Raw genomic sequence first — 24,595 nt, forward strand, 5'->3', positions numbered from 1 at the left:
AAGTGCACAAACATGCGCCAAGGCAGCTCGCTCTCTCACTTTTAATAGAAGAGTAACGAGCAGTGCAAAGTGCAGGCTTTTGTTATTTGCCCGGCTGAAACTCATTTTAATAAACTTGACTTAAGCCTTAAGTTTGACCTCATTTGATCTTGAAGAGGTTGGAGGTCCAAAGTAACGTAACATTTACAATCCCCATAACATATATCAACATATGTGTTTGTCAGTACAAACAATGGCAGTAAGAAACAGTATTAATGAAGCTATGTAGAGCTGTTTATCTCTATGACCTTCAGATCAATCTATTGACCTTGAAGGAGAGGTCAGAGGTCACATGTGACATGATACTTTAAATTTTTATATGGTACTTTCTATACACTGATCAGGTGAGTGAATTACAATGATTATCTCGTCATCCTTCATCTGGCACCTGTTAGTGGGTGCGATGTATAAGGAAGCAAGTGAACATTTTGTCTGTAAAATTGACGCATTAGAAGCAGGAAAAATGGGATTTGAGTGAGTTTGACAAGTGTTAAATTGTCATGGCTACGCGACTAGGTCAGAGCATGTCCAAAGCTGTAGTTCTTGTGGGATGTCCTTGGTCTGCAGTGGTCAGCATCTATCAAAAGTGGTCCAAGGAAGTAACCAGTGACAGGGTCATGGGGAGCCAAGGCTCACTGATGCACATGGGGAGTTAAGACTGGCTTGTGTAGGCAAAACACATTCGCACTACCAAAACGTAATATTTCATGCTAGGTGACAAATGGTAAACATATTACGCTTCAGAGCACCGAACACGTCCCTAAATGACGAGAAAAAAAAACGAGGAGACGTGAGAATTGTTTGGAATCAATCTACGTTTGTTCATTTGACTTAAATCGCTTTGGAAAACAATATTTAACATTATTAAAGTGCTGGTTAAGGTTATCGTTAAGGGATAAGGTTAGGTTTAGGGCTGGAATACATGGCTAGAACGTCATTTTACTGGATTTCACCCATAACCTGGTGCGTAGCATAAGAACACGGAAGGTCACCTTTTGCACTCCTCAGGATGTGACAAATCGTCGGGATGTTACACCTCAGGAGTGAGAACGGGCTGGTGGACAACAGATGAGCTACTGTAGGTCAAATTGCTCAAAAAGTTAACCTTGGATCTGATAGAAAGGAGCATCTTAATCTGTGGGATGTGCTGGGAAAACAAGTGTGATCCATGGAGGCCCCATCTCGCAACTTACAGGACTTAAAGGATAATCAAGTGGACCTTGAAAACCTTACTGGATATAAGCCAAATTTTAACGACTTGTTAGCACGACCCGACTTTACAGCTCTACAAAGTTTTATCAGAATTCATTTCTAATTTTTCAAGCTGGCAGTGGCGCCACTCGGCCTTCCAGTAGATACACCGATGGTTTCAGTTTCAAAATCATAGGTGACTTCCATCTCGAATTATCGCATTCACAAGACTTTCAGAAAGCTTGACCTCTGACCTCGACTTTGAGGTAGATTCCAACTAGCCCAAGATTTTTTAGTAGATATACCTATGGTGTAAATTTAAAACTCCTACATCGCTTTGTTCTCGGGTTAACGCATTCACAAACTTCGACAACACGACATCATTTTCAACTTTAAACGCAGACGTTGCCAAAAACATAACCTCCTGTGGTGGAGGTAATAACGAAAGCACATGGGGGACGTGTACTTGTTATAAAAATTTTATTTTGAATAAAACAACGTAGCCATAGTACATGTAGTGTGGTCCATCTATTTTACATACCTCAGGAGAAGCGACACAGTTCTGCCATGGTACGGTTCATCATGATCATTAAAATCATCATCACCATCAGTTTACAGTCAGAGGTTATAGTAGTGTTGTTCAATCTCACAAGTTTTACAGGGTAGCATATAGCACAACAACACGACGCAGTGAGGGACCAGTGCTAGAAGGCCAGTGGAAAACCCCCCCAAAACAACCCAGCAACAGATAAAATACTACTCATCATAACGGGAGGCTAGCTTCAGCAGGCCACAGACCCATCGTGGTACAGTAATAGTAACTTGTTTTTTTTCTCCTTTTTTTAAACTTGGTAACTCCTCATTGCAGTGTACACCAATACAGTGAGCTAAAGCTTAGAAATCTATACCAGGTTGCTCATGGTTGTAAATGAACACACAACTGTTTGACGAGTTTACGAACCACAAAAACAAAACTGTGTCTATGAGTCTGAGGTAGCAAGGCAATCATGGCTTTCCTCTGATTTCTGAACATATATCTCTTTTAAAAAAACAAACCAAACCTATTCTACATGATAACGGCGGGCCTCTCATAAACCCAGATTCAAAACAACTTTAGATTTAAATCTGTAACTTCCAAAACCATTTTTACACAATCCCACAATAATACATCGACTCTCACCTCCGTCTTCCACGTGTGGAACGACAAACTTTGTAGGCACAGAAGGGGTAAAAGTTTACTTTAACAAAATCGCAGCTGAGACAAAGTCTGCCGGCATATCGATGCTTTTTAAAGGGGAACTTGACATCAAGCATGCTACGAGATAGATAGGAAAACAAACCAGGTGATCCGAGAGGTGATAGTTTACATTTTGGAAATGATCCTTTCAGCCACCGGGAGCAGTGTGTGCGCTCCCCAAGCATTTAACAAAAGTCTGGGGCTATTCGGGGCTCGATGGTACAAAGCAGTGGAATGACAAATAAAAATGGAACAGTTTGATTCCCAGTTAAGTCAACAGAATTCAAACAAAATCCCAACCACCCTCTGAAAAACAAAACAAAAAAATCTATACAAAGCCCCGTGTCCATATACTCATCTGCATACCTAAATAAATCACTGACAAATGTTCAATTCGGTACAATCTACAGTTCATAAAATATACAGTTTGCATAGTACAAGACAAGGTGGTAAAAGTAGTTAAGTTGTCTGCTCCTGTGCATCTTTGGGATTTAGGGGCAGGGGATTTTGTTTGTGTGGGAATGGTCTCTCCATCCTCCAGTCAGTCCTCACATCATCTGAAAACACACAGAGAGAAAACGCTTTGGATCAGACGACAAAAAGCAAGAATCTTGAAACACGACAGCGCCAGTTCACATACAGCCACAGAAAAGCTCGGATTTATGAGTCTCTTTGGTTAGTCCCGAGCGCTGCAGGTGAACCCGCCTCATTTCTCTTCATCAAGACATCACCGTGTGGAAACGTCAGAAGTTCAAACAAAGTAATCGGGTTTGAGAGCTGGCAAATGGACTGCAGTCCCTCAAGCCAGTTAGAGTCCATTAGGAGCGCAGAGGGGGGAAAGTGGGAGGTGGGCATGGATGAATCTGGGAAGATTTTACAAATCAGAGCTCTCCTCAGAAATGAAATTAGGCACTCAAACTAAAGCTTTGCGCTGAAGTTAAAGGAGAGTGCATGGAGCGCTGTCCGCCGAGGACTATAAAAAGCCAGGAGTGGAAGATGTTTGGGAAATGAACTCATTAGATTTAATATTCAATTGATGTGGTAATGCATGTGTTGTGTAACACTGCTGCAGATGAGTCAGATGAGGTTGCATTATTGTACAGAGGAACGTACTCCAAAGCAGGTGGTAAATAAACACATCATTAACATGGAACCTGCAGGAGAACAGAAGAATGAGGAGACCTGTGGTTCACATAGTGTTTGTAGTCAAAGTGCATATGTAGATAATGAATACAAGTGATAAACTCACAGTGCTGTAAAAAAGTATTTGCAGTCTTCCTGATTTCTTAGTTTTTTTTACATTATGTTTCAGGTCGATCAAATTCTAATATTAGACTAAGATAACCCGAGTAAATACAAAATTCAGTTTTTAGGTGATAATTTCATTTATTAAGGGGGGGGAAGCTACACCTGCCTGGTTATGTGTGAAAAACTTATTGCTAAATGATAAATTAACTGTGGAAAGCTGAGTTCAGTTTCAGTACCCACACTCAGGCCTGATTACTGTCTGATCTCAGGAAGCAACACATCATGCCACGATCGAAAGAAAGGGCGGAGAAACAGTCATTAATATCTATCAGTCTGGAAAGCATTACAAAGCCATTTCTAAAGCTTTGGGCCTCCAATGAACCAGTGTGAGAACATGGTAAACCGGCCTACCACAAATAAAGCGAGAGAGCATCAAAGACTCATTCAGGAGGTCACAAAAGAACCCAGAACAACATCTGAAGAACTGCAGGCTTCACCTGACTCAGTTAAGGTCAGAGTTCGTGATTAAACAAGAAAACGACTGGGCAAAAATGACATTCGTGGATCCAACACAAAGGCTCGTCTAAGATGATCCCCAAGACTTTGGGGAAGATATTCTGTGGACTGAGGAGACAAAAGCTGAACTCTTTGGAAGGTTTGAATTACATGAATTACATGTGGAGTAAATCTAACACGGCATTTTTATAAAATGATTATTGCACCAACATCCTGACAACAATTCTACCTTTCACCAGAAGATCCTAAAGGAAATTACTCTGTCACTAGTTCATGCCCTGAAGCTCAAGAGCATTTGCAGCAGGGCAATGATCCGAAACACACCAGCAAGTCCAGCTCTGAATGACTCAAAAAATACAAAAAAACAAACAAAATGAAGGTTTTGGATTGACCTTGTCAACGTCTGCACCAAATGAGACTTTTTGACACGACCTTAATCAGGTCATTCATGCATGAAAACCCTCCAGTGTGGCTGAATTAAAACAATTGGACAAAAATTCCTGCACAGGGATGTGAAATACTCATAGCCAGTCGTTCTTGCTGCCAAAGGTGGCACAACCAGTTATTAGACATAGGGGGGAATTACCAGGTAGGTTTGGATAACAAACTGCATTTTGTATTTACTCTGGGCATCTTTGTCTAATATCTTCGATCTCAAACATGTATGTTTATCAAATAAACAAAAAAACAAGCAAACCAAGAAATCAGGAAGAGGACAAAGTTTTTAACAGCGATGTAAATTTTGAGTTGCAAACTGCTTGAAAGGACGGGCTGTATTGTTCTGGTCAACAGAGAGAAAAGTAGAAATGTCTGACTCTCAGAAAATAGGCAGTTTAACTGGCATGTAAAAGTACTGCTTATTGTGCAGGGAGACAAGCTGAGCAGCTTAAAAAGACCCTGAGGGGAAAAGAGGTGTGAAGCAGAACCAAGGGACACCGGAGCGGGGTAAATAATTACAGTGGGAAGAGGTCAGCGGCAACAGCTTTCACAATACCTCTGTCCCAAAATGCACCTTGGCCTCAGACTGAGAGAAAGAGAGGAGCCGTTAATGGCACTCCCCTGGGATCCATTAGCAGCCGCTTTCTCACAGAATGTGGAGGGTTGAGGCAGGTGAAGGCTTCGTGGAGGGGACTGCTTTTGTGGCAGCAGCTGTAATTACCTCTAAAACGTGCTCTATTCCAACTTCTCTCACCTTTGCCAATTACCAAAATACCAATCCCTCAATACAAACAATACGGCGTAAGAACAAAAAAACAACCCACTGCTAAAAGACAAATTAACATCCCCTGTTGCGTCTTTAAATTTATGGGAGAACGTCTTACCTGTGGTCTCGAGGAGAGGCTTGAGGCTGCAGGAGGCAAAACAAAGAAAAATTAGAGCAGTTTAACACTTGAACTCCCCAGTTCATTTCAGCATTTATGAGTCTACACAAAATTGTCAGCCTCTGGGTACCTCCCACGTACTTGTGCGCACACTGAGCGGCTGAGTCCCGGTGCCTCCGAGCTATGCAGTAACCAAATTCTAATAACGCTGGAACGTGTGCCAGATTACAATGGATTTATAAGTAAAGCCCTCGCAGGAGTTTCGACTCTCCAATAATGGAATACAATTTAAAAATCACAGAGCTCGATATTTTAGCGTTCTAATTTATTTTGCTATTTGATTAACGTTCCCAAAGGTGAATATTGTTTCAGATTCAGCTATTAGGAGTAATGAGCTATAACGTTTTCTTCCCAATTTGATCAAATACCAAATTTAAATGATGATGGCTGAAACAATTAGGCCTGTATTTAAACTCTGTGCATCTGAGCAGACATCAGAATCGAAGGCACAAAGTCACAAATGGGTGCAGAGGAACCTGGACCGCACTGAGCAAACCATCCGAAAACAGAAAATTTCAGCGCCGTGCAGGACGAGACCATCTGAGTTCAGGATTACAATACTTGACACTTTGCTGTGCACACAAAGACACGGGAAACAGGCACAAAGCCAAGTGGCAGCGTGAGAGATGAGGAAATAAAAAGGAAGGATACAGAGCAGGAGTGTGCGAGGGGCTGAAAGAGGAAGAAGACACGAGGATCGATAAGAGCACTGAGAGGTGGTAAAAAAAAAAATCGGAAGGCGGATGATGAGTTTGGTTGATATTGTAGATTATGATGATTACATCAGAAAAGTACCACCGTTTCTCCACAGGCTCAAGCGTGCACCTTTTTAGCAGAAAAAATACCTCAGAGATGTCTAAAGTCAGTGTTGTGCTGTGAACATACTGGGAATCATTGACTTTCATGCCATGCATGTGTAATTTCAGTTATCCCATGAACCTAACGGATCTACTTTGAGTTCAAGTTAAATACTGCTTATAAACATTCAATGCAATAATATGTAAAATAGTATGATAAAAGAGGGGAATGTTACAAAACCATTTGTGTAGCTGAAATGTAAAAGGTGGTATTTAATAAGTAAGATGACAGACAATTACTGTAAATAGCAACTATTTTTAAAAACTCTTCGTTGTTCCAGACGTGATTGAAGCTAAACTGCCAAATATTCTCCTGTCCCAGCAATTCAACAGTCTGTTTTGGCAAATTTATCTCAGTCGCAAACACATATTTCAGATCAAACAAATTTAAATATTAGACAAAGATAACCCGAGTTAATACAAACTGCAGTTTTTAAATGACGATTTCTTTTAAGTAAGTGACAAAGCTGTCCAAACCTAGAGTACCTGGTCCTAAGTGAAAAAGCGATTGCTAATAAACTAATGTGGCACCCTTGGCTTCAAGACCTGCAATCGAGCAGTTTGTGATAACCAGAAATGAGCTTTCCACATCAATGTGGAGGAATTGTGGCTCACTCTTCTTTGCAGAATTGTCTCAATTCAGCCACAGTGGAGGATTTTCCAGCATGAACAGCCTGCTCAAGGTCATGCCAAAGCATATCAATCAGATTTAAGTCCAGATAACCCAGTGTTTACATCCAAAGTGTGCTTGAGGTTCAGGACATGAGCTGATTGATGGTCAGGATTCAGGATTTTCTGGTAGAAAGCAAAGTTCATGCTTCCTCCAATTACAGCAAAACAGCCCGAGACCATCACACTACCACCACCATGTTTGACTTTGGCTATGATGTTCTTTTCTAAAATGCTGTGTTAGTTTTGTGCCAGATGTAACGTTTGTCTCGTCAGTACACAGAATATTTTTTCCCCAAAAGCGTTGGGTTTTTTTAGCAAATGTGAGACCAGTCTTTGTGTTCTTTTCTCCTTGGAACTCTCTCATTGATACCATTTTTGCCAGTCTCTTTTTTGTTGTTCAATCATGAACTCTGACCTTAACTGAGGCAGGTGAAGCCTGCAGATGATGTTGTTCTGAGTTATTTTGTGACCTCCTGGATGAGTCGTCGCTGCGCTCTTGGGATAATTTTGGTAGGCCGGTTACTCCTGAGAAGGTTCACTGCTGCTCCAAGTTTTCTCCATGTGCAACTAATGGCTCTCACCGTGGTTCACAGGAGTCCCGAAGCTTAAGAAATGGCTTTCTAACCCTTTCCAGGCTGATAGATGTCAATGACTTTGTTTCTCAGCTGCTTCTTTAGATCGTGGCACGCTGCTTTCTGAGATCTTTTAGCCTACCTCAGACAGCTTCTGTTTAGATGATTTCTTGATTCAGCCAGTCTGGCAGTAATCATGCCTGAGTGTGGGTAGTGAAATTGAGCTCAGCATTCCAAAAAATGTGGTTAATCACAGTTAATTCATCGTTTAACGAGGAGGAGATTAATTACTTTCTCACACAGGGCCAGGTAGGTGCAGGTAGCTCCTTTCTCTTCATAAATGAAATAGTCATTGAATAACTGTATTTTGCAATTACTCAGGTTATCTGTGTCTAATATTAAACATTTTTTGACGATCTGAAAGATTTCAGTGTGACAAATAAGTAAAAAAGTAAGAAATGATCACAGCACTGTATCTTGCACATGCTACATCAGTTTTTCTGTGAAGGGCTTTTCCGGTTAAGCAAACTGTACTTTTTCCTCTGCTGACCTTCGACCTTATGGTGCGACAAAAAAAAATCTGCTGCAGGAGGCTGGGAAGACACGGTGGGAAATTCGAGGAGGAGGATTGGGAAACTTACGACTGCATGCAGGGAAGGAGTTGTTAATCTGCTCCATTACATCTGCCAGGTCAGAGCTGCTGTTATGGGAGTCCAACAGCTCATCTGAACACACATGCACGCAAAGCACAGAGAGGTTGATTTTCAGTTACCACACGCACTCACACTTTAATACTGCACCACAGCGAGGAACAGTTTACATTTACAGAAAAGCGAATATTTTTTCTCTGTTGTGAGCAATGGACTGATATCTTCCTATTTAAATAAACAACAGTACATTAAGCCTTTTTCAGCTTGAGTGTCTCACCTGAGTTTTCAGTAAGTGGCCCTCGATCTTGCACGATGGGGGAGGACAATCCATTTACCCTCGAGTCCACATCGGGCTGATGGAGAGACAGACATGAAAACAAAACAAAACAAAAGAACATTTAGTCATTATAACACAATTATTCCACTTGGTGGCTGCTTGACAACTTCAAAATTAGCCCTGCTTCACAGCAGCAGGCGGAGACAAGAAACAACCAAAGGGCAGCACAACGAGGCTCTTGTCATGTGCACAATTTCCCCAAACAAGCCAAAACTGAGTTTAACACACTACAGTATCAATCACATTTCAAGCCCTCAATTAAAATTAGCCCAGTTTTTTGTTTTGTTTTAGCTCAAATGCTTTACCCTGATGGTCTTCAGTGAGTGGAAAGGTAAAAAATATGTGCACATGCTCTTAAATATAACTGAAGTAGAAAATGGTTAAAACAGATGATAGTACATACTTAAATCTAAACAACAGCGCTCATATTTAGGATTTTTCTCTGCTTCTTGCCACTCTGTAACCTCTAGCCTCATCTTGATATAACAAATAATTATTTGCCCTCCAGTGTGCTGTGTTCTCAAGATCTAAAGATTCACAAATAAATTAATATATTACACACACACACACACACACACACACACACACTGCAGAATATGTCAAAAGTCTGTTGAAAAACCAATTTCTCAGATGCTCAGAAGTGAACACTTCATGTCCAGTGACATTCACGGCACAATCTCCCATTCCCTTTGGCTTTTCAAGTTCAAGAAAGTAAATCAATGCTCCCTCCCCTCTCTCATATACCCTCCTTCTTCCTCTCCTCCTTCATCTCCTCGTGCCCCTAGCGCTAGCGAAGGCTAACATGTTGGAAACGTCTCTGGAGCACAACCAAGTGTCTCGAGGCTCGTCTTAGAATAGCTCAGGTCAGGGTTTTGGTCACCCTTCGGGAGTGTGAATTTAATGCGTGCCATCAGGAAGGCTGGGTTTATTACTCTGAAGCTTGGCAGTAACACAGCACTTGATGGAAAGACGTGTTGACACATCGTCAGGTCTCCGGGGACTCTCTGAGAACTGTAGTTCTTACTTAAGTGTTTGGATGTTTCCATGTGTGCAGGTAGCTGTGTGCGCCGTTTATGTTTGGATTTTCTGTCTGTTGCAATCAGCGTCAGAATAAATCCACTGCAGCATGCGGCAGCATTGATGGAAAGTCTAAACAAGGCTAACTCAGCGGAGGTAGAAATGCAGTAGCTTAGACAGTATACAACACTACAGCACATTGCAACCTGACAGTCTGCTGTATAAACCAAATTAAGAATCGCCTTTCAGCGCAGGTTTTTCAAGCATTTCTACTTTGAGATTTTACTTCCTCATCGCTATAATTGACAGTTATAGCAAACGTTTTAGCATTCAAAATAAACATGAGCGACACAGTCCTTGATTCGCTTTACTTCTTTAGTTCTGTGTGTAGTATAGGGATGAGAATTGCCAAATGACTTTCGGTTTGCCATCATTAATTAGACACCATGGGAAGTCATAAAATATTCAGTTAAACTTCAATTTTATTTTTTTCCCCCAATTCTGTTTTATTTAATGCAGTGGCAAATTACAAAAAAAGTCTCCACAAGGTGCTTTGAATTGTAAGTTAAAGACCCTACAATAATACAGGCACTTAAAGAAAAAACACTGAAAACACTGCAGTGCAAGTGTTGCTGCTGCTGGTTGCTCTGTGGCTTGTTGCTAAAAGATTTGAAGTGATTTGGTGAGCTAATGAAGCTGAAGGGAGATTGCTTTTGATACTTGTATCATTAAAAGTTAGGGGGAAAAACACTAAATTTGAGGCTTTTATTTTGGAAATGTGGCATCTTAAGGATGCTGGCAAACTATAACTGATGCTTTTTTTTAATTATGAATTTTTTAAGCATTCTCTTCAGGTTATAAATATAAATTGGGAGCTTTTATTTTTGAAAATTTCACAGCATCAAAGCACCTTAATAACATCCGATAAATAACTGAAGCCATAATGAAATTTTTAAAGAATCCTGTTCAGTTCCTGCAACTATTCTGATGCTTTTCTTCTCATTGACAGATTAATAATAACACATTTAACCTTTTATTTATTAAGAAAACACACTGAATTTGAAGCATACTGGTCTTCCATTTAGAAACTAAGGACTTTTATTTAGAAAATCTGACAAACCCGTGCAGGTCACTGCCACTGTCAGGGTGTAGGACTGTTATCTAACATTGTGTGTGAGACGGACGATGAGAGGGGCAGCTTTAAATTGTGAATGACAGCCAAAATACTTCAAACTGCCTTCAAACTGCAGTATGACGTTAGCTCGTTTTAGATGACTGACTGGAAAAAAAAACCTACATATACATCTTGTTTCCCACACTTGATGTCAAGAAAGTGAGAAGAAATCCACCAATCAGAGATTCAGAATTTCAAATTCATCATAAGTCATAAACTGTCAACTGCATCCACCTGTATCAGATAAGCTGTTAGTTACCATGGCGATGGCATTCCTGAAATGGGCTTGGCGCTCCTCTCAAACAAAAATTGCTTTCATCCTGCAAACCGCGGCTCATATTCACCAGCTTTAAAAAGCACGAGCGCCCCAAAAAGTTCACTAACAGATCTGCATTTTGTTTTTGTGATTTTACTTTTAAAAACATGGTCATGGAAGCTACATAAAAATGGTGCTTATTTCTAGTTTTTCCTTGATCAAATTATAACGGGCCACCCAGATATCACTCCTTTCACTTAAATACTACAGATTAAAAAAAAACCCAAAACATTTCCTACAATCTGGTGGTAAAATGATGCTTGTAGAGTTAAAATTGACAAATTGAATCAATGAGCAAATGTGGGTTATAGTGTCTGTATGTCCTAATAACACTACCAGTATCTGGCAACCTTGCATCATTAACTGCATTCTAAGAGAAAGTAGAAATCAGTGTCCTAACAGCTATTTAATATTTTATTTTATCTACTGTACTTCTGCTGAAGGACAAATTTAAATTTTGTGAGAGTGCAATACTAAAACTGTTTCTGTCCAAATGTTAATCATCTGCCATTAAATATCTGCTGAGTCACGTCAGCTGCCGCCTGTTGTTATGAGTTATTGCCCATGCTCACAGCTTCTCAGCTTCCAGAGAGCCAATACCTGCCCCCCCCTCCCCTCAGTTTGCTTTATCAGGATTGCTGCTTGTTTGGCTTGAGGCTTGTGAATTTCTCACTTGGCACAAACAATCCAACCTCAGTGAGCAATTAGGCCGGGTATAAACAAATCTGGAAGTTATTAATACGGAGATCGGAGATGGATGCTGGGTGGAATGGAAATGATGTGATTAGGATCTAATCTGAATGATGATGAGCAGTTTTTTAAAAATTGTGATAAAAGTGGGTTATCATGTGGATTTCGGGATTAATAACTGCAAGCTCATGATGGAGCTCGACTTTGAACGAATCCCTTTAATTTACTGGAAGCTTTCTGTATCAGCATTTTACTTTTACGTCTGCTTAAATTATTTTTTTCCTGAGCCGTCTGAAACAGCCCTGCCAGCTGGTGTGCGTGAGTGAGTCTGTGAACCGTGATTACTGCCCTGCTGCTCCTCAACAACAAGCCTAATGAACTGAACGGAAAGGAAGCTAATGTGGAAAATAAACTTTATATCGCAGTTGTGTATGTGCTGTACTCAAAGGAGAAAACCATAATTCCTCTGCTCTGCTGCAAATTGGTCCTACTAGCCATAAGACAGTAATCATGTGCTGTATGAACTTGCTGTATTAACAATAACAATGTTACTTCAGGTTTTAAATTATTTTCAGAGAAACTGCATGTTTTCTGTCTGCAAAGCACCAAAACTACAGTCGGTAACGGGAACAAAACATAACCCCAAGTCGGGGATAAAATGTGTACATGATACGTCACCTGGTGCAGTAGCTGTCGGAGGCGATGAAGCTGAGATTCCAGCTGTTTGTTGTGTTCCTCCAAGATGTGCATGCGGGTCTCCAGCCGGCCTTTGTGTTGTCGTAGCAGCCTGGCTTCAGCTAAAAGATCTGCCTCATCGGGGAGGGCCGAGGGGCCCTCCGTCTCCCAGGGGCTTCCTGTAGGCGTGCCTCGCTGTCCATGTTGCTCCTTAAGTTGCTCATACTCCCTCTGCAGTGTCCTGAAGAAAAATTGAGAACAAATAAGTGAAGAAACAAGAAATGTGTCCATACACATGGATGAATGTGAAATTGACGCAGAAGCTGTGGCAGCTGAACAGCTGGGAAATTGGACAAATAACGGGAATATGTTCTTCTGCCTGGTGTTTCCCGTGTAAATATATAATGTTTTAATATTCTTAAAACATTCAAAAAGCCAGTTCTGAACCTCCACAGCGGGACGCCACACAAAACACCACACTCGTGTTTACCTCTTCATTCTGTGTGAAATCCTATCCACAGTGGATAACCAAACATAACGCCCCCTACCAAATCTCTCGCCTCACTTCCTCTTCACCCTCTCAGTGCAGAACTATAAGCTGCAGTACTTTACTTAAGTTGGCATTTATGAGACCAGCTGTAAAGCTCTCACCCGCTCCCCTCTGCCTGTGTATGTGTGTGTGTAATCAGTGTTAAATCACTCCAGTCGAGATGCTGGAAAAAGCATCTCGACAACAATAGATTGCACAGTCACTCTGTGTCTATACCAACTCCATTTACAAATCAAAACGGGGAAGGAGCTGGCGGGTGAGATGCACTGGTGGTACGGTAAGTGTCTGTGTGCTGTAGTGTGACTCGAGCGTACACGTGTACTTGAAAGAAGAAGCTGTCAATAAACACTTAGCGTAACAAAGGCAAACAGATAAACCCCATTTTTATGCATTTTGAGAATGTCACTTTTCATAAAATTAATCAATAGCTCGTAATCACTATCAGCAAAGACGTGATTATCAATTTTAATAAGATTAGCCAGTTTTGATGTTTGTCTCCTACCTCTGCTCCTCCTCCAGACGCGCTATGATCTTTTCCAATTCGCCGCGCTCTTCCTTCTCCACAGCCTGTAAGATTTGGGCAGGACTCTGAGGCTGGCTGCAAGGAGAGGCCTCCCCCCCCAGTGTTTGGCAGTACTGCAGGATCAGGGCATGCTCATCATCCCTGTGGAAAGTGTAGAGCTTATGATGAGTGACGAGACCCACACATCCTGTCCCTGCTATTCAGTTCAATTCACCTTCTGTTCAGTTAGAGACGAGCTATTTACTTTTGCCATTTGAAAGAATTATGGTAACTACTTGTATCAAATCAGTACGCTTGAAAATGGCTTTGAATGAACCCTGGGTGATTACCATGACACAGTGCTGCTCTATAAAGGCAGCAGAAGGAAAGTGGAGGTTGAAGGGTTTTTCATGCCAGCCAGCAAACTGTATAAAACAGTGGTTCCTAAATGTTTCACCAAAAACAGCCCAAAAGCCCAAGAACCCATTTATCAACTACAAACTGAGCTTTAACAGTGAATTTTAATCCGTTTACCAGCTATGCATAATAATTTTGTCTTTTCATATTTTTATTATGTTTTCTGACTTTCAATTGATCCGTTTTATTAACTCTTAACTGTGTTCTCATTACATCTAGCTGACAGTAAGGTTCAGCTACGCATGCTGTTAGCTTACAATTTCAACTGGCACTTAAATTTCACCTCTTCAGTCATGATTATCTTCTGATGGTCTATTTCTACTCTTTGTTCACTTTAGTCAACTCTTTACTTGTCTGCTTAAACATGTGCAAATCTATAATTTTTTTTTTTTTAAACAGCTGTAATTTGTATTTCATGTTAGTTATGCTAACTATTGCGCATATTTCTTGACTACTGCAGAAATACCTTTTCAGGCTATTTGTAAACAAGGCTAAGGTTCTCAGTTCTGCTCAATATTTTTATTTATTTATTTAATTTTTTTAATCTCTTTATAAGATTATTGGTCCCTCCACAACAATCCCAATTTCTCATTTAGCCGCTTGGGAAAATGAATTGCCCACCCCTCCTTGTCTAGCAATCGATGCTATACACACAGACGGGAATGCTTTTCCCCTATTTAAGCCAGTTCGCATCTATTCTCTTGTTTGTCTGTTTTGATTTTTTTGATTACATTTAACATTTCAGCTTTACATATTCCATAGCTAAATGTACAGTACACTCCGTTGATTAGTCTCTGTGTATTGATAGCATGTATAGTTAATTTAAATCAATAATAAATTTAGTTTGTGTTATTATTTTCCTCTTTCACCATTAGCAGACCCCAACTTCATACATGCAGTAATCAAATTCTGAGACCACTGCTAAAAAAGACACCAGTTTCAAACAATTTATTTATCTATTTATTATTATTTATTTATTTTACATTTTTCTGTCCAAATTTGAGTCAAAACACTTGACTTCTCTCAGAAATGAATCAAGCACAACATCAAACCGCTTCTGTTCAGGAATGCAAGTAAATAATTTTTTTTAAAAATGCTTTGCTACTTTAATCTGCTTTGGAAAAAACAATAATTATACTTAAACATTAGAAAAATAATTTTGATTAAAGAGTTTAGTGTAAAAAAGCAGTAAATTAGCCATTACAAAAAGAAAAAAAAATGTTTACCAATTATAAAGTCTGAATTTATGGCAGATGCGGTATAACCCTTTGACTGGATAGTAGTCTAATACATTTCTTAAGCACTGTATGTTATATAAAAGTATATAACAACTATGTAACAACTTTATCTATAACTCTCGACTTAATGTTTCAAAATACGAGTTTTAACAGAAGAACAGAAGAAACATGAATGGCAGCTTCCAAGCACCCGATCTAAACAAGGATTGTGTTAGCTGACGTCTTGATCCTTAGACACAGTAGGTGTGCCACGCTGTAATCTCCACAAACCCGGGTTTAAAACACAGATGTGTCAGTCGTTACCATCAGATAACTGAAATGAGGGGAGGCTGTGAGGAGATGGAGGGAGCAGAGAGGAGAAAGAGCCCGGCAGACAGCGAAAAGATATGGAGGAAGAAACAGCTGCTGCTCTTTACCTGCATGTGTGGTTATCCGCCTCTCTCTTTATGTGCCATCTCAGTGATGCGAGTAGTGCCAAAGCCCACCTGTCACCTTCATTCTGAAACACAGCCTGCGCTGAAGCCGAAGCCCTGACACACTCACACGAAAAGTTACACTATAACTTAAAAATCCTTTCTCCGGCTGTTGTCCTATAATGTTTATAAATTTACGTGAATAAATTTTAAGGAAAATTTCAGTCTAACGTCATCTGTAGAACTTAAGTATTTAACATCTGTGTTAAAGATAAATATTTATTTTATTTATGCTATTATTCTATGCTATTTTACATTAACATTAACCTGCTCACACTTCCTGTAGCGTCTGTGCCACACGTTAATTGCTTAAATCCGTGTTCCCAGATCTCAGCAATTAACCTGGTGAGTGTAAGATTATTAGCATGGATAAGTTTTATGTATGAAAAGTAAATGTACATTATCTGACTCACAGAACATAATACTGTGCTTGAGGTGAAATTGAGTCTGTGAGCTGAAAACCCTGCAAAGCTGACTCAGTGACATTAGGCAGGTGCTTTCTCTATACGCAAAGGAGACTATGAAATGAGTCCCTAATACTTGGCTATCAAGAAAAAGTTAACACAATAACCCTGAAGAACAATCTGGTGAACTAAAATGTCTCAGGTTTTCCATTTCACTTAAGAGTAGTGAGCAGAAATTCAGAATCCATTATGGTCACATGTATAACCACAGACAGAGGTTACCGAAAAGGACGCCTTTTTTTCTGGAGACGACAGTAATTATACTATTTCATGACCAAGGTATGGGCTGAGTGAAACGCTTATGAAAGGGAGCTCAAAATAGTCTTTTTTATCTCTTTTTAACATAAAAGAAACAATATGCCCAGCCTTGCATTGACACAGAAAAAAAAGCTTTTTATGATTAACCGGCCTAAGCAGCTTATATGATGAGTTCAGAGCATCCTTTTCTTTAGGAATTCAATTCGGGTCTAGTTCAACCTTCCCTGTATTTCGGTAAAGATTTTAGCTGCCAGTCATAAAAGCGACATGAAATAAACTTTCTAAGTGGTGAATGTAATGCTTAAACCTTTCCGCACTCTCAGAGAAGAACAAACACATTCCATAGCTTAAAAAAAAAAAACGAACTCCTGTAACTAGCAGCTCCTCTTGGCCTCTTCTTGCATACCACTTCTTCCAAATATAGTTTGTGTGATGACTGCTTTAACTTTCACACACTCTTCACAAACTTAACTTTCCTAGACTTTCTGAAACTTTTATGGAGATTCTGGCATATGCATGAACACAAAGTATCTGTAGTTATTCATCAATTTCACTAAATAATTGAAGGCTGAAGATGCTGAAACCAGTTGTTGAAAAACGGCACAAAGAAAGCAGAAAGAGACGGGAAGTCGACACAGCTGTTGTTGCAACAAGCAGCAATACACCAGCAGGCACACACACAATCACATTTCTCTCTTTGAATTATCACTCTGCTGTGACAGGGCAGACGCTCATGATGGAGATGGAGCTACTCGCTACAGAGAAACTAGGACCGGGGTCCTGCACAAACCGAGTGACCAATTAGGGAAGGTCCCCGACAACGGAAAGCTGCAGCAGGACATTATAGCTGGCAGGAGGAACCCAGAGGACTGCAGGAAGGGGATCATTACGTGCGAAAATGGGGACTAGAGGCGGTAGAGTAGTCTCACAGACCACCTGCTCTGAAATCCTGAGAGAAGGAGGAAGTGCCCTTTCAGTGCACTTCCTCCTGCAGGCTTACACAGCGTGGGGGCGGCTGAAGAGAAAGAGACCCAGAAATTATAGAGATGACAGAGGAACAGAGGATCAGTGTGGCAGAAGATTTAAATGTGAATAATAGTGATGAATACCAAGGCTGTTAGTTCACTGTAGCTACAACTTGAATATGAATTCCATGCTTGGTACGCGGGAAGGCGTAGGACATGCCCGAGGGGACTTTTACAGTTTATTCCGCTACAACAGTGATCTCCAGGCTCAAAGTCTACCTAACATATCACAAAGCAAGCATCTCCTCTCAAGCTGAATGCCACGATCAACTGAGTAGTCTAAGCTCAGAGAGAAACAGTGAGAGATGAAGACGGATGAAAATATAAAGAAAGAGAAACAACGAAATCAGGAATACCAGAGGAAACAGGGAAAAAAGGGGGGGGATCAAAGACGGTCAAAGGCAAAAATCTTTTATTCTTCTCCCCCGGCGAGAAACATTTATAATCCTTGATTTCTGTGTGTAAAGTCCTTCATTTATTAGAGTTACTGTTCTGCACTGCACGCAGGGCTCTAAAACATTATTTCAGTGTTTAACACCCTGCAGTGTTTAATCTGAAGGTTGCCTGGGCCCAAAGGTAAAGCATGATTAGACTAGAACAAAAACTGATGAAAGAAGGAAAAGAGAAAAAGGGGACAATCGGGTAGGATGAAAGGTGGTTTCAAAAAGTAAAGGGCTGGAAAAATAAAAAGGGAGAGGAACAGGAATAAAAGGGCAAAATATGAAAGACAAGAAAAAGGGACAGTGCTCGGGGAAAGACTGGAAAGCGAGAGATAACCAAACAATAAAGCCCGGCAACAAAAGGGGAATTGGAGAGTCTCGCTCCTCGGTGGTGTCCTACGGCGCCGATGACAACGCTGCGCTTCGGTTGAGGGTCAGAAATAAAAATAGGCAACGCTAGGTTTCTAATTAAGAATTCCCTTTTACATAAAAGTGACGCGAAACAAAGAAGCACACGTGCATGCACGCGCACGTAATAATTATTGAAGTCAATGCAAAGCTAAAGATGAGTGGATGTACTGAAAATACCAGCCAAAAGCCAAACACGCGCATTTAACGGGCAATCGCAGTCACCCGTGTTACGGAAGCGCCGACACCGCCGCCTCCTACAGCAGTTGGGATAATTTCTGTGACTGTGTGTCCTTACAAATCACCAGATGGAGTGCAGTGATAGACAAAGAGGCTTTGGTGAAATCAGCTGTAGGCAGAAAAAAGTAAATCTCGCAAAAAGAAAGAGGGGGAACAATAAACCACTCAAAACTCAAAGCTTTGAAAGGAAGGGGAATGAGAGTTAATTCGTTGCAGAGAGGGACGCGTGGCTGAGTGGGATGCTTCACTGTAGTGGTCTATATAACAATGCCTTTAAAAAAATTTATTTGATTCAAAGTTACTAACGGGCCCACTGATGTGCAAAACAGCTGCTAGAACTACTGTGAATGGCATTCAGCTGCAGAACTGAAGCACTTAAGTGGACACTCATGACGTTTAGTCTAAAGTAAATTTCAGGGCAAGTAGGCTGGCTCTAATGATTATGCTTTTCACGTGTAACAATTCCCATCAGGGATGAATTCAGGATTGTTTAGCCAATAGTCAAATGTAACAGCAGACAGACTAAATGTAGGTAATTTTCCCAGTCAATTAGCGATACCCTTTAGGCTGAAATATAACAGTGCCTGCTGTAAACTGAATAACAGTTTACAGCAGGCACAAATGTTCCCCATTCAGGGCCAGGTTATTTATTTAAAGCACAGTAACTAGAGCAAGGTTTTACTGCATTAAAAAGCATATTACGTACATGACCCTGCTGAAATTGGATATATATAGAAGATGGCTTTATGGTGCACCATGAATATAAAACACTAACCAATCAAATAACAATGTATAGTTGATAATACATTACTTCTATTGATCTAAAGGCATTTAAATGTCCCTGTGCTGTTTGTATATGTAGTTTGCATCTGTTGCTTTGCAGTGAAAGTGTAAAAGTAAGAGAAAGCCCAACTTTGACTATGCACTAAATGTTCCCTTTCTGCTGTTAAACCCATTAGCCTTTCATCGAACCACCATCTTCCTCACTTCATTAATGCCCTGCATACATTCTGTGTCTAACATCTGCGTTCTTTCCAGTTTGTTTTAGAGTTGGAAATGATAATGGCTTCTTCTCTTAAATAAGCCCGAGCGCAAAGCACAAAAGAGAGAGTGAGGAGGAGTAATGATAATATGTTTGTCCCGCATTACGAAAGCTTTGAGCGAAAATAAATCCACCTCTGTTTCTACTTTGCCCTGCTCGCCAACAGTTTTTGTCTTTCCATTCTTCGGTCCTCCTATTGAGAGCGGACAAATACAGCTTTTGGGAGTCTTCAATAGCGTTTTGTCTTCGTCTGAAACTGTTATTCTAAGCATCAAGGTTGGTTGAAGGTGAAGTGTGGGAGCAGTGGTCCACATGATGCAAGCACATCAGCAGGGGATACAACCTACAACACAGCGAAGTTGCTTTATCTTTACTGCAGATTCTCAAAGGTTTTAACCATCCACCCCGTGTGCCCTTCCTCTGTTGTGCTGTAAATGCTGTAAATACTCTTTGTTTTTTAAAGAAGAATTTCCTTTTAGAAATCCCCAAACTATATTCGCTTCTGTTCACACAGCGTCTAGGGAATCTCTTTGCTCTCCACTTCCAAAACCTCCAAAAACACGTTTGTATAAGGTTTTTTTTCCTGCCACTTCAAATTGTTTTTGAAAATTAAAAAAACAAAAACAAAAACAGCTTAAATCTTTCCATGCACGTATCCAAACCTATGATTTGGAAAATCTTAAAGATCTACAAATGTCTTACCAAAAACGATGCAAAACCCAGAAGTAATTCCCTCCGCAATGATGAGTGTGTGTGTTTCTATTTGAGCTCGGAGGGCATTTGAGCCGCAAGAGCAGCTCATTCCCGCGATTGGGATCTTAGTTGGGAACCAATACGTCCTTCAACTTGAAAGGCCTGCAGACAGAAGCACGAACACAATCGGGATCCTCTGCGCGCATGCTCCTCATCAGCTTTTCTCCCATTTCTTGTGATTTTCTTTTCACGGTTTGCCATGTTCTCATCTCCTTTGATTAACGATAGCGCTGTTGTTATCGCAGATCCTGAAAGCAGACACTCTCACTTTGTCATTGTTGGCACTCTAATCCGGTACGTTCTTTCTAAAGTCCTCTACTTCACACTAATCAACCACATTGTCTTTTCCATCTCATTTCTCACTTCTTTTACTCTCCAAGAAACCTTTCTAATTTTTTTGTGTCTCCAGATCTCGGTGCAAAGATGTCAAAAGCTACCTGGTATTTATTTATTTATTTAAAAAAGTGCTAGGCAAAGCAAGGTGAACAGTTTTCACTGAGGATTATAATGAAACCAAATATCTAATATGGATATCTGGAACATATTCACTTGTGAATTATCAGCTTCATGAACATTAAAATGGGTGTTACAATATATTATTAGACAAATCTCAAGTCCCAGACACTGGAAATTGAAATCTGTCCAACATAGTTGAATGGAAAACACGTAACCATGTAGAAAAATGCTGAAAATGACCAGCAGTGACTCACATGCTTCCTGTGGCTGAGCTGCTGTCTGTGGGTAGAGAGCCGTTGGAGCGTTCCATCTGAGCCAACCTGAGGAAAAAAACAAAACAAAACAAAAAAAACACCATCAGGGAAATTACCAGCTGAAACTAAACCATTTGAAAGCTGTCAACATCTCATTTAAATGCAACAGAGCATTAGAGCAACAGCGTCAACAAATTATATTAATGCCACAGTAGCAGACCAATTAAAATTTAAAGCATCTCGTGGAGTCCACAAGCATGTTAATGATAAAGATGCCACAGTTTGTTTGGGCTTTTTTTGGTGCTTTTTGTTTTTAAGGGAGGAAATGGATTACATCATTGAGTGATTCTACTTTATGCATGCACAGTTTATATCCGAATGTATGGGATCAATGTTTGGATGAATATGTACGACATGCTATGGGGAAAACGTTTGTTTTCTTGATGACATATGCAGTCAAAGCAGCCATGCTAATGAGGCTGGTTCCCCACATCAAAGCCTGTCTTACACCAGTGTAAAAGGGGCAGATTAAAAATATAACCCACAATATTAAGAAGTTGATCTCTGACAGAATATACATTAAAGGGAGAAGCTATAATTCTAATATGAAATCTCATCAAAGTGTGCATATCTTCATGCGCATCCGTACGCTCCAATCTAATCTCTTATGTGTTTTTATTACAGCTGAAATTGTAATTCTGGTGTCACTTCTTCAGTGAAACGATACCACCAGAAACAGTGAGCGAAGGTTAATGATGTGTAGCTAATGGAAGGTTACAGGGCTGCGTCACGAGAGTCATAATGAGTAAAGCTTTCTGCAGAAGTCCCGGAAAACTGCGGTTGGGTTTTGATACAGGAGATGAGATTTGGACCAATTAGAAAATCTTTTTAATGGCACAGATAGGATATAGCAAGTATATCAGTGGATCTTAGTATTAAAATGATTTTTAAAAGAACACGACAGAAATTCAGTCCAAGTGCAAAAAAAAAAAAAACTACTAAAAACATCAGTTTGTTGATGCTGTTAATGATTAACTGCAGCTCACACACTGTGCATACAGATGTGCTGATGTACACAGCAAGATAATTTGAAGCAGGCGGTTAAAAGCAGCTATCAGGCCAATCTGTTACTAGACTGATTTTAGCAACACATCTATAATGTCACCAGCTCATGTGGTGGGTGGCTGCATGCCACTAAATCCACTCAGCAAGCAGACATCGGCATCAAGCTGATATTTAATGTATGTCAACACTGTGATGGATTGTCACAAAGTTCAAAAAGAGCATATTAGGATTGTTTGTGCCTTCCCTGGCACCCAAACATAATCTCCCTCTACCACAAACGCATTTCCCTCACTTTAATCAAGATTTGGAAAACATCAATAAATGTTGTATTTTTCTATTATGGATCTCTTGAAAGGTTCAGGTCAATTATTTTTTTCTATTTTTAAAGTAACAATGAAAAATCCAAACGTTATCGATTTTAATCAGATGCTTTGGTGCCGTCTGAGAAGAAAACTGGCAAACAGTATTCCGGTTTCTCTAATTTGTATGAAGCAAGTTTTAAAATGACACTTTCAGCACATAAATGAAGGCGAAATGCTTATTTTCGTCTCCAGTTTAGTTGGAACCATGCCATTTCCATCTTTCTGGGCTTTTTTGCCTCCCTTTCTTTTCTTTTGTCTCAGCTAGTAGGAGACATTTAATGTCCCTGACAATAGAGCCAGCTCAATTTCCTAAAATAAGCAATGGGGTACTTTGATAGATGCAGAATTTACTTTTTTTGTGTTTGTTTCCGAAACTGAAGAGCCATTTGAGACATGTTTTGCTGTGTAATGACACTAAAACACAAAAAGAAAAGAAAAGCTGTTCCATTACTTATGAACGCCTGCACTACACATGCATCTTATGGTACTAAAAACACATTATTTACTTAATTAGATCCCATTTACTGGAAATTACATTAGATAAATTATACATTTAAGAAACCACAATTGAATGTTTTCCCTAGCTTCCAAGCACCGACTGTTTCCGATTTATTCCATTTCTTTAGCTTGGAGAGATTTAATTTGGTTGTCACATCTGCATTTGTTGTTGCCCCTTTCAGATCATTATTTTAGTGCAGACTGAAGGGAAGTGCGGCCTGGGGGGAGGGAAAAGCATCTACTTAAACGCTGATGTCCATTAGATAAGGGTCCGCAGTTACAAGAATTCATAGAAAACTTTTTAAAATGGTCCTCAAAAAAGAAGCTGTTCAACATTTAAATGCAATTATCGATTCTTTACACACATGCTTCGTGGCATTTGCAATGAGAGGATGGTGACTGGAGAATCCAGTGCCTACCTGCTGGCATAGTGCCCTATCCTGGAATGGGTGTCGTCATGAGAGAGCTGAGGTGACTGGGACAGCCTGAAAATGAACGGGGTAATGGAGATGAATGAGATTCAGCAAGCCCACACAAGCTCATTAACACACTGATATTCACATGCGCGCACACACACACACATGTTCATGGACAGCCTAACAGCCCCTCATAACATCACCTAGAAAACAAATCTCATGGTCCTAGACAGAGAAATAGGAGAGCAGGATTATCTAAAGAGCGACTGGATGGTTTTTGACAGGCCTGCTGGGATCAGCAACTGAATGCTAGCTGGGTGCTCTAACAAGGAGAAAAAAGTGAGGGTGAGGAGACAGGGGGAGAGTTTTTTTGGTCCCATGCTCAGCCAGTGACTCAGGCAGGCAGGTGGGCAGGCAACATGCAGAGCAGTCATGGCTTAGTTGGTGTGAGGATGATGGGGGGAGATGAGTAAGTGAACAAGGGAGTAAAAGAGGCGGTGTTTTAAAGGCATTCCAGGCTGGAGACGAGGTGGTGTTTACTGGTGGCGTAGATACTCACTCATACTGCTCCGGACACATGCTGATGAGGGTGACGGGACTGTAAGAGAATCGGGAGGGGAGAGGGAAGGGAAGTAAAGGAACCACAAATCATTTCAGGGTCAAAAACCACTGAGTGGGTCAGAAACAAAACACACAGCAGGTAGAGGAAGAAGTGGAAGGAAAAAGTATGTCCAGCTGCTGAGCGCCTGGATTCAGCACACGAGAAGTTTGCCTTTAGGGCTTTCTTCGACTTTCAGATTCTGTCACTGTTTGGTTAGTTTTACTCAGCAAAAATACTTGTTTAGCTCTGGGGAAATCAAAATCAAAATCAAATACATCCTTTCAAAACTGTCACCCATATCTACACAGTCTGACTGATAGAAAGCACTGAGCGCAAACTTCCCCCGTGTGCACACAGGAAAGGCGTGTAAAACAGTGACCAACATATCTAAATATACACCGAATGTGGCCGAGACTATCTCTCGTGGAGTTATCTTCAATCTGTTTCAGAACTAGACTTGGAAACAGTTTGGAAAAAGTGAAAATGGGCAGCTGGATCTGTCAGTAACACCCTGTAACACAAACAATGGTTGTGTGTGTCTGAAAGATTTCACACACAAC

General features: G+C 40.4%; 1 protein-coding gene across 7 annotated transcripts in view; it reads right to left on the reverse strand.

The window, feature by feature from the left end:
* Nucleotides 1-1,693: 1,693 nt before the first annotated feature.
* Nucleotides 1,694-24,595, reverse strand: part of utrn (utrophin) — a 198,586-nt gene continuing 175,684 nt past the window's right edge. For 4 of the 7 annotated variants that reach the window (XM_026194061.1, XM_026194056.1, XM_026194062.1 and 1 more), the window contains 9 exons: nt 23,994-24,032; nt 23,438-23,503; nt 21,094-21,159; nt 13,626-13,787; nt 12,577-12,814; nt 8,642-8,717; nt 8,356-8,439; nt 5,554-5,579; nt 1,694-3,024 (listed from right to left, as the gene is read on the reverse strand). In XM_026194061.1, coding sequence (XP_026049846.1) covers nt 3,016-3,024; nt 5,554-5,579; nt 8,356-8,439; nt 8,642-8,717; nt 12,577-12,814; nt 13,626-13,787; nt 21,094-21,159; nt 23,438-23,503; nt 23,994-24,032 — 766 coding nt within the window. In that variant the 3' untranslated portion in view covers nt 1,694-3,015. The remainder of the gene's footprint in view (nt 3,025-5,553; nt 5,580-8,355; nt 8,440-8,641; nt 8,718-12,576; nt 12,815-13,625; nt 13,788-21,093; nt 21,160-23,437; nt 23,504-23,993; nt 24,033-24,595) is intronic. The other 3 variants (XM_026194060.1, XM_026194057.1, XM_026194059.1) reach the window with 3 other exon arrangements.

This window comes from Astatotilapia calliptera, chromosome 15 (genome assembly GCF_900246225.1).
Source record: "Astatotilapia calliptera chromosome 15, fAstCal1.2, whole genome shotgun sequence".
NCBI lineage: Eukaryota > Metazoa > Chordata > Actinopteri > Cichliformes > Cichlidae > Astatotilapia > Astatotilapia calliptera.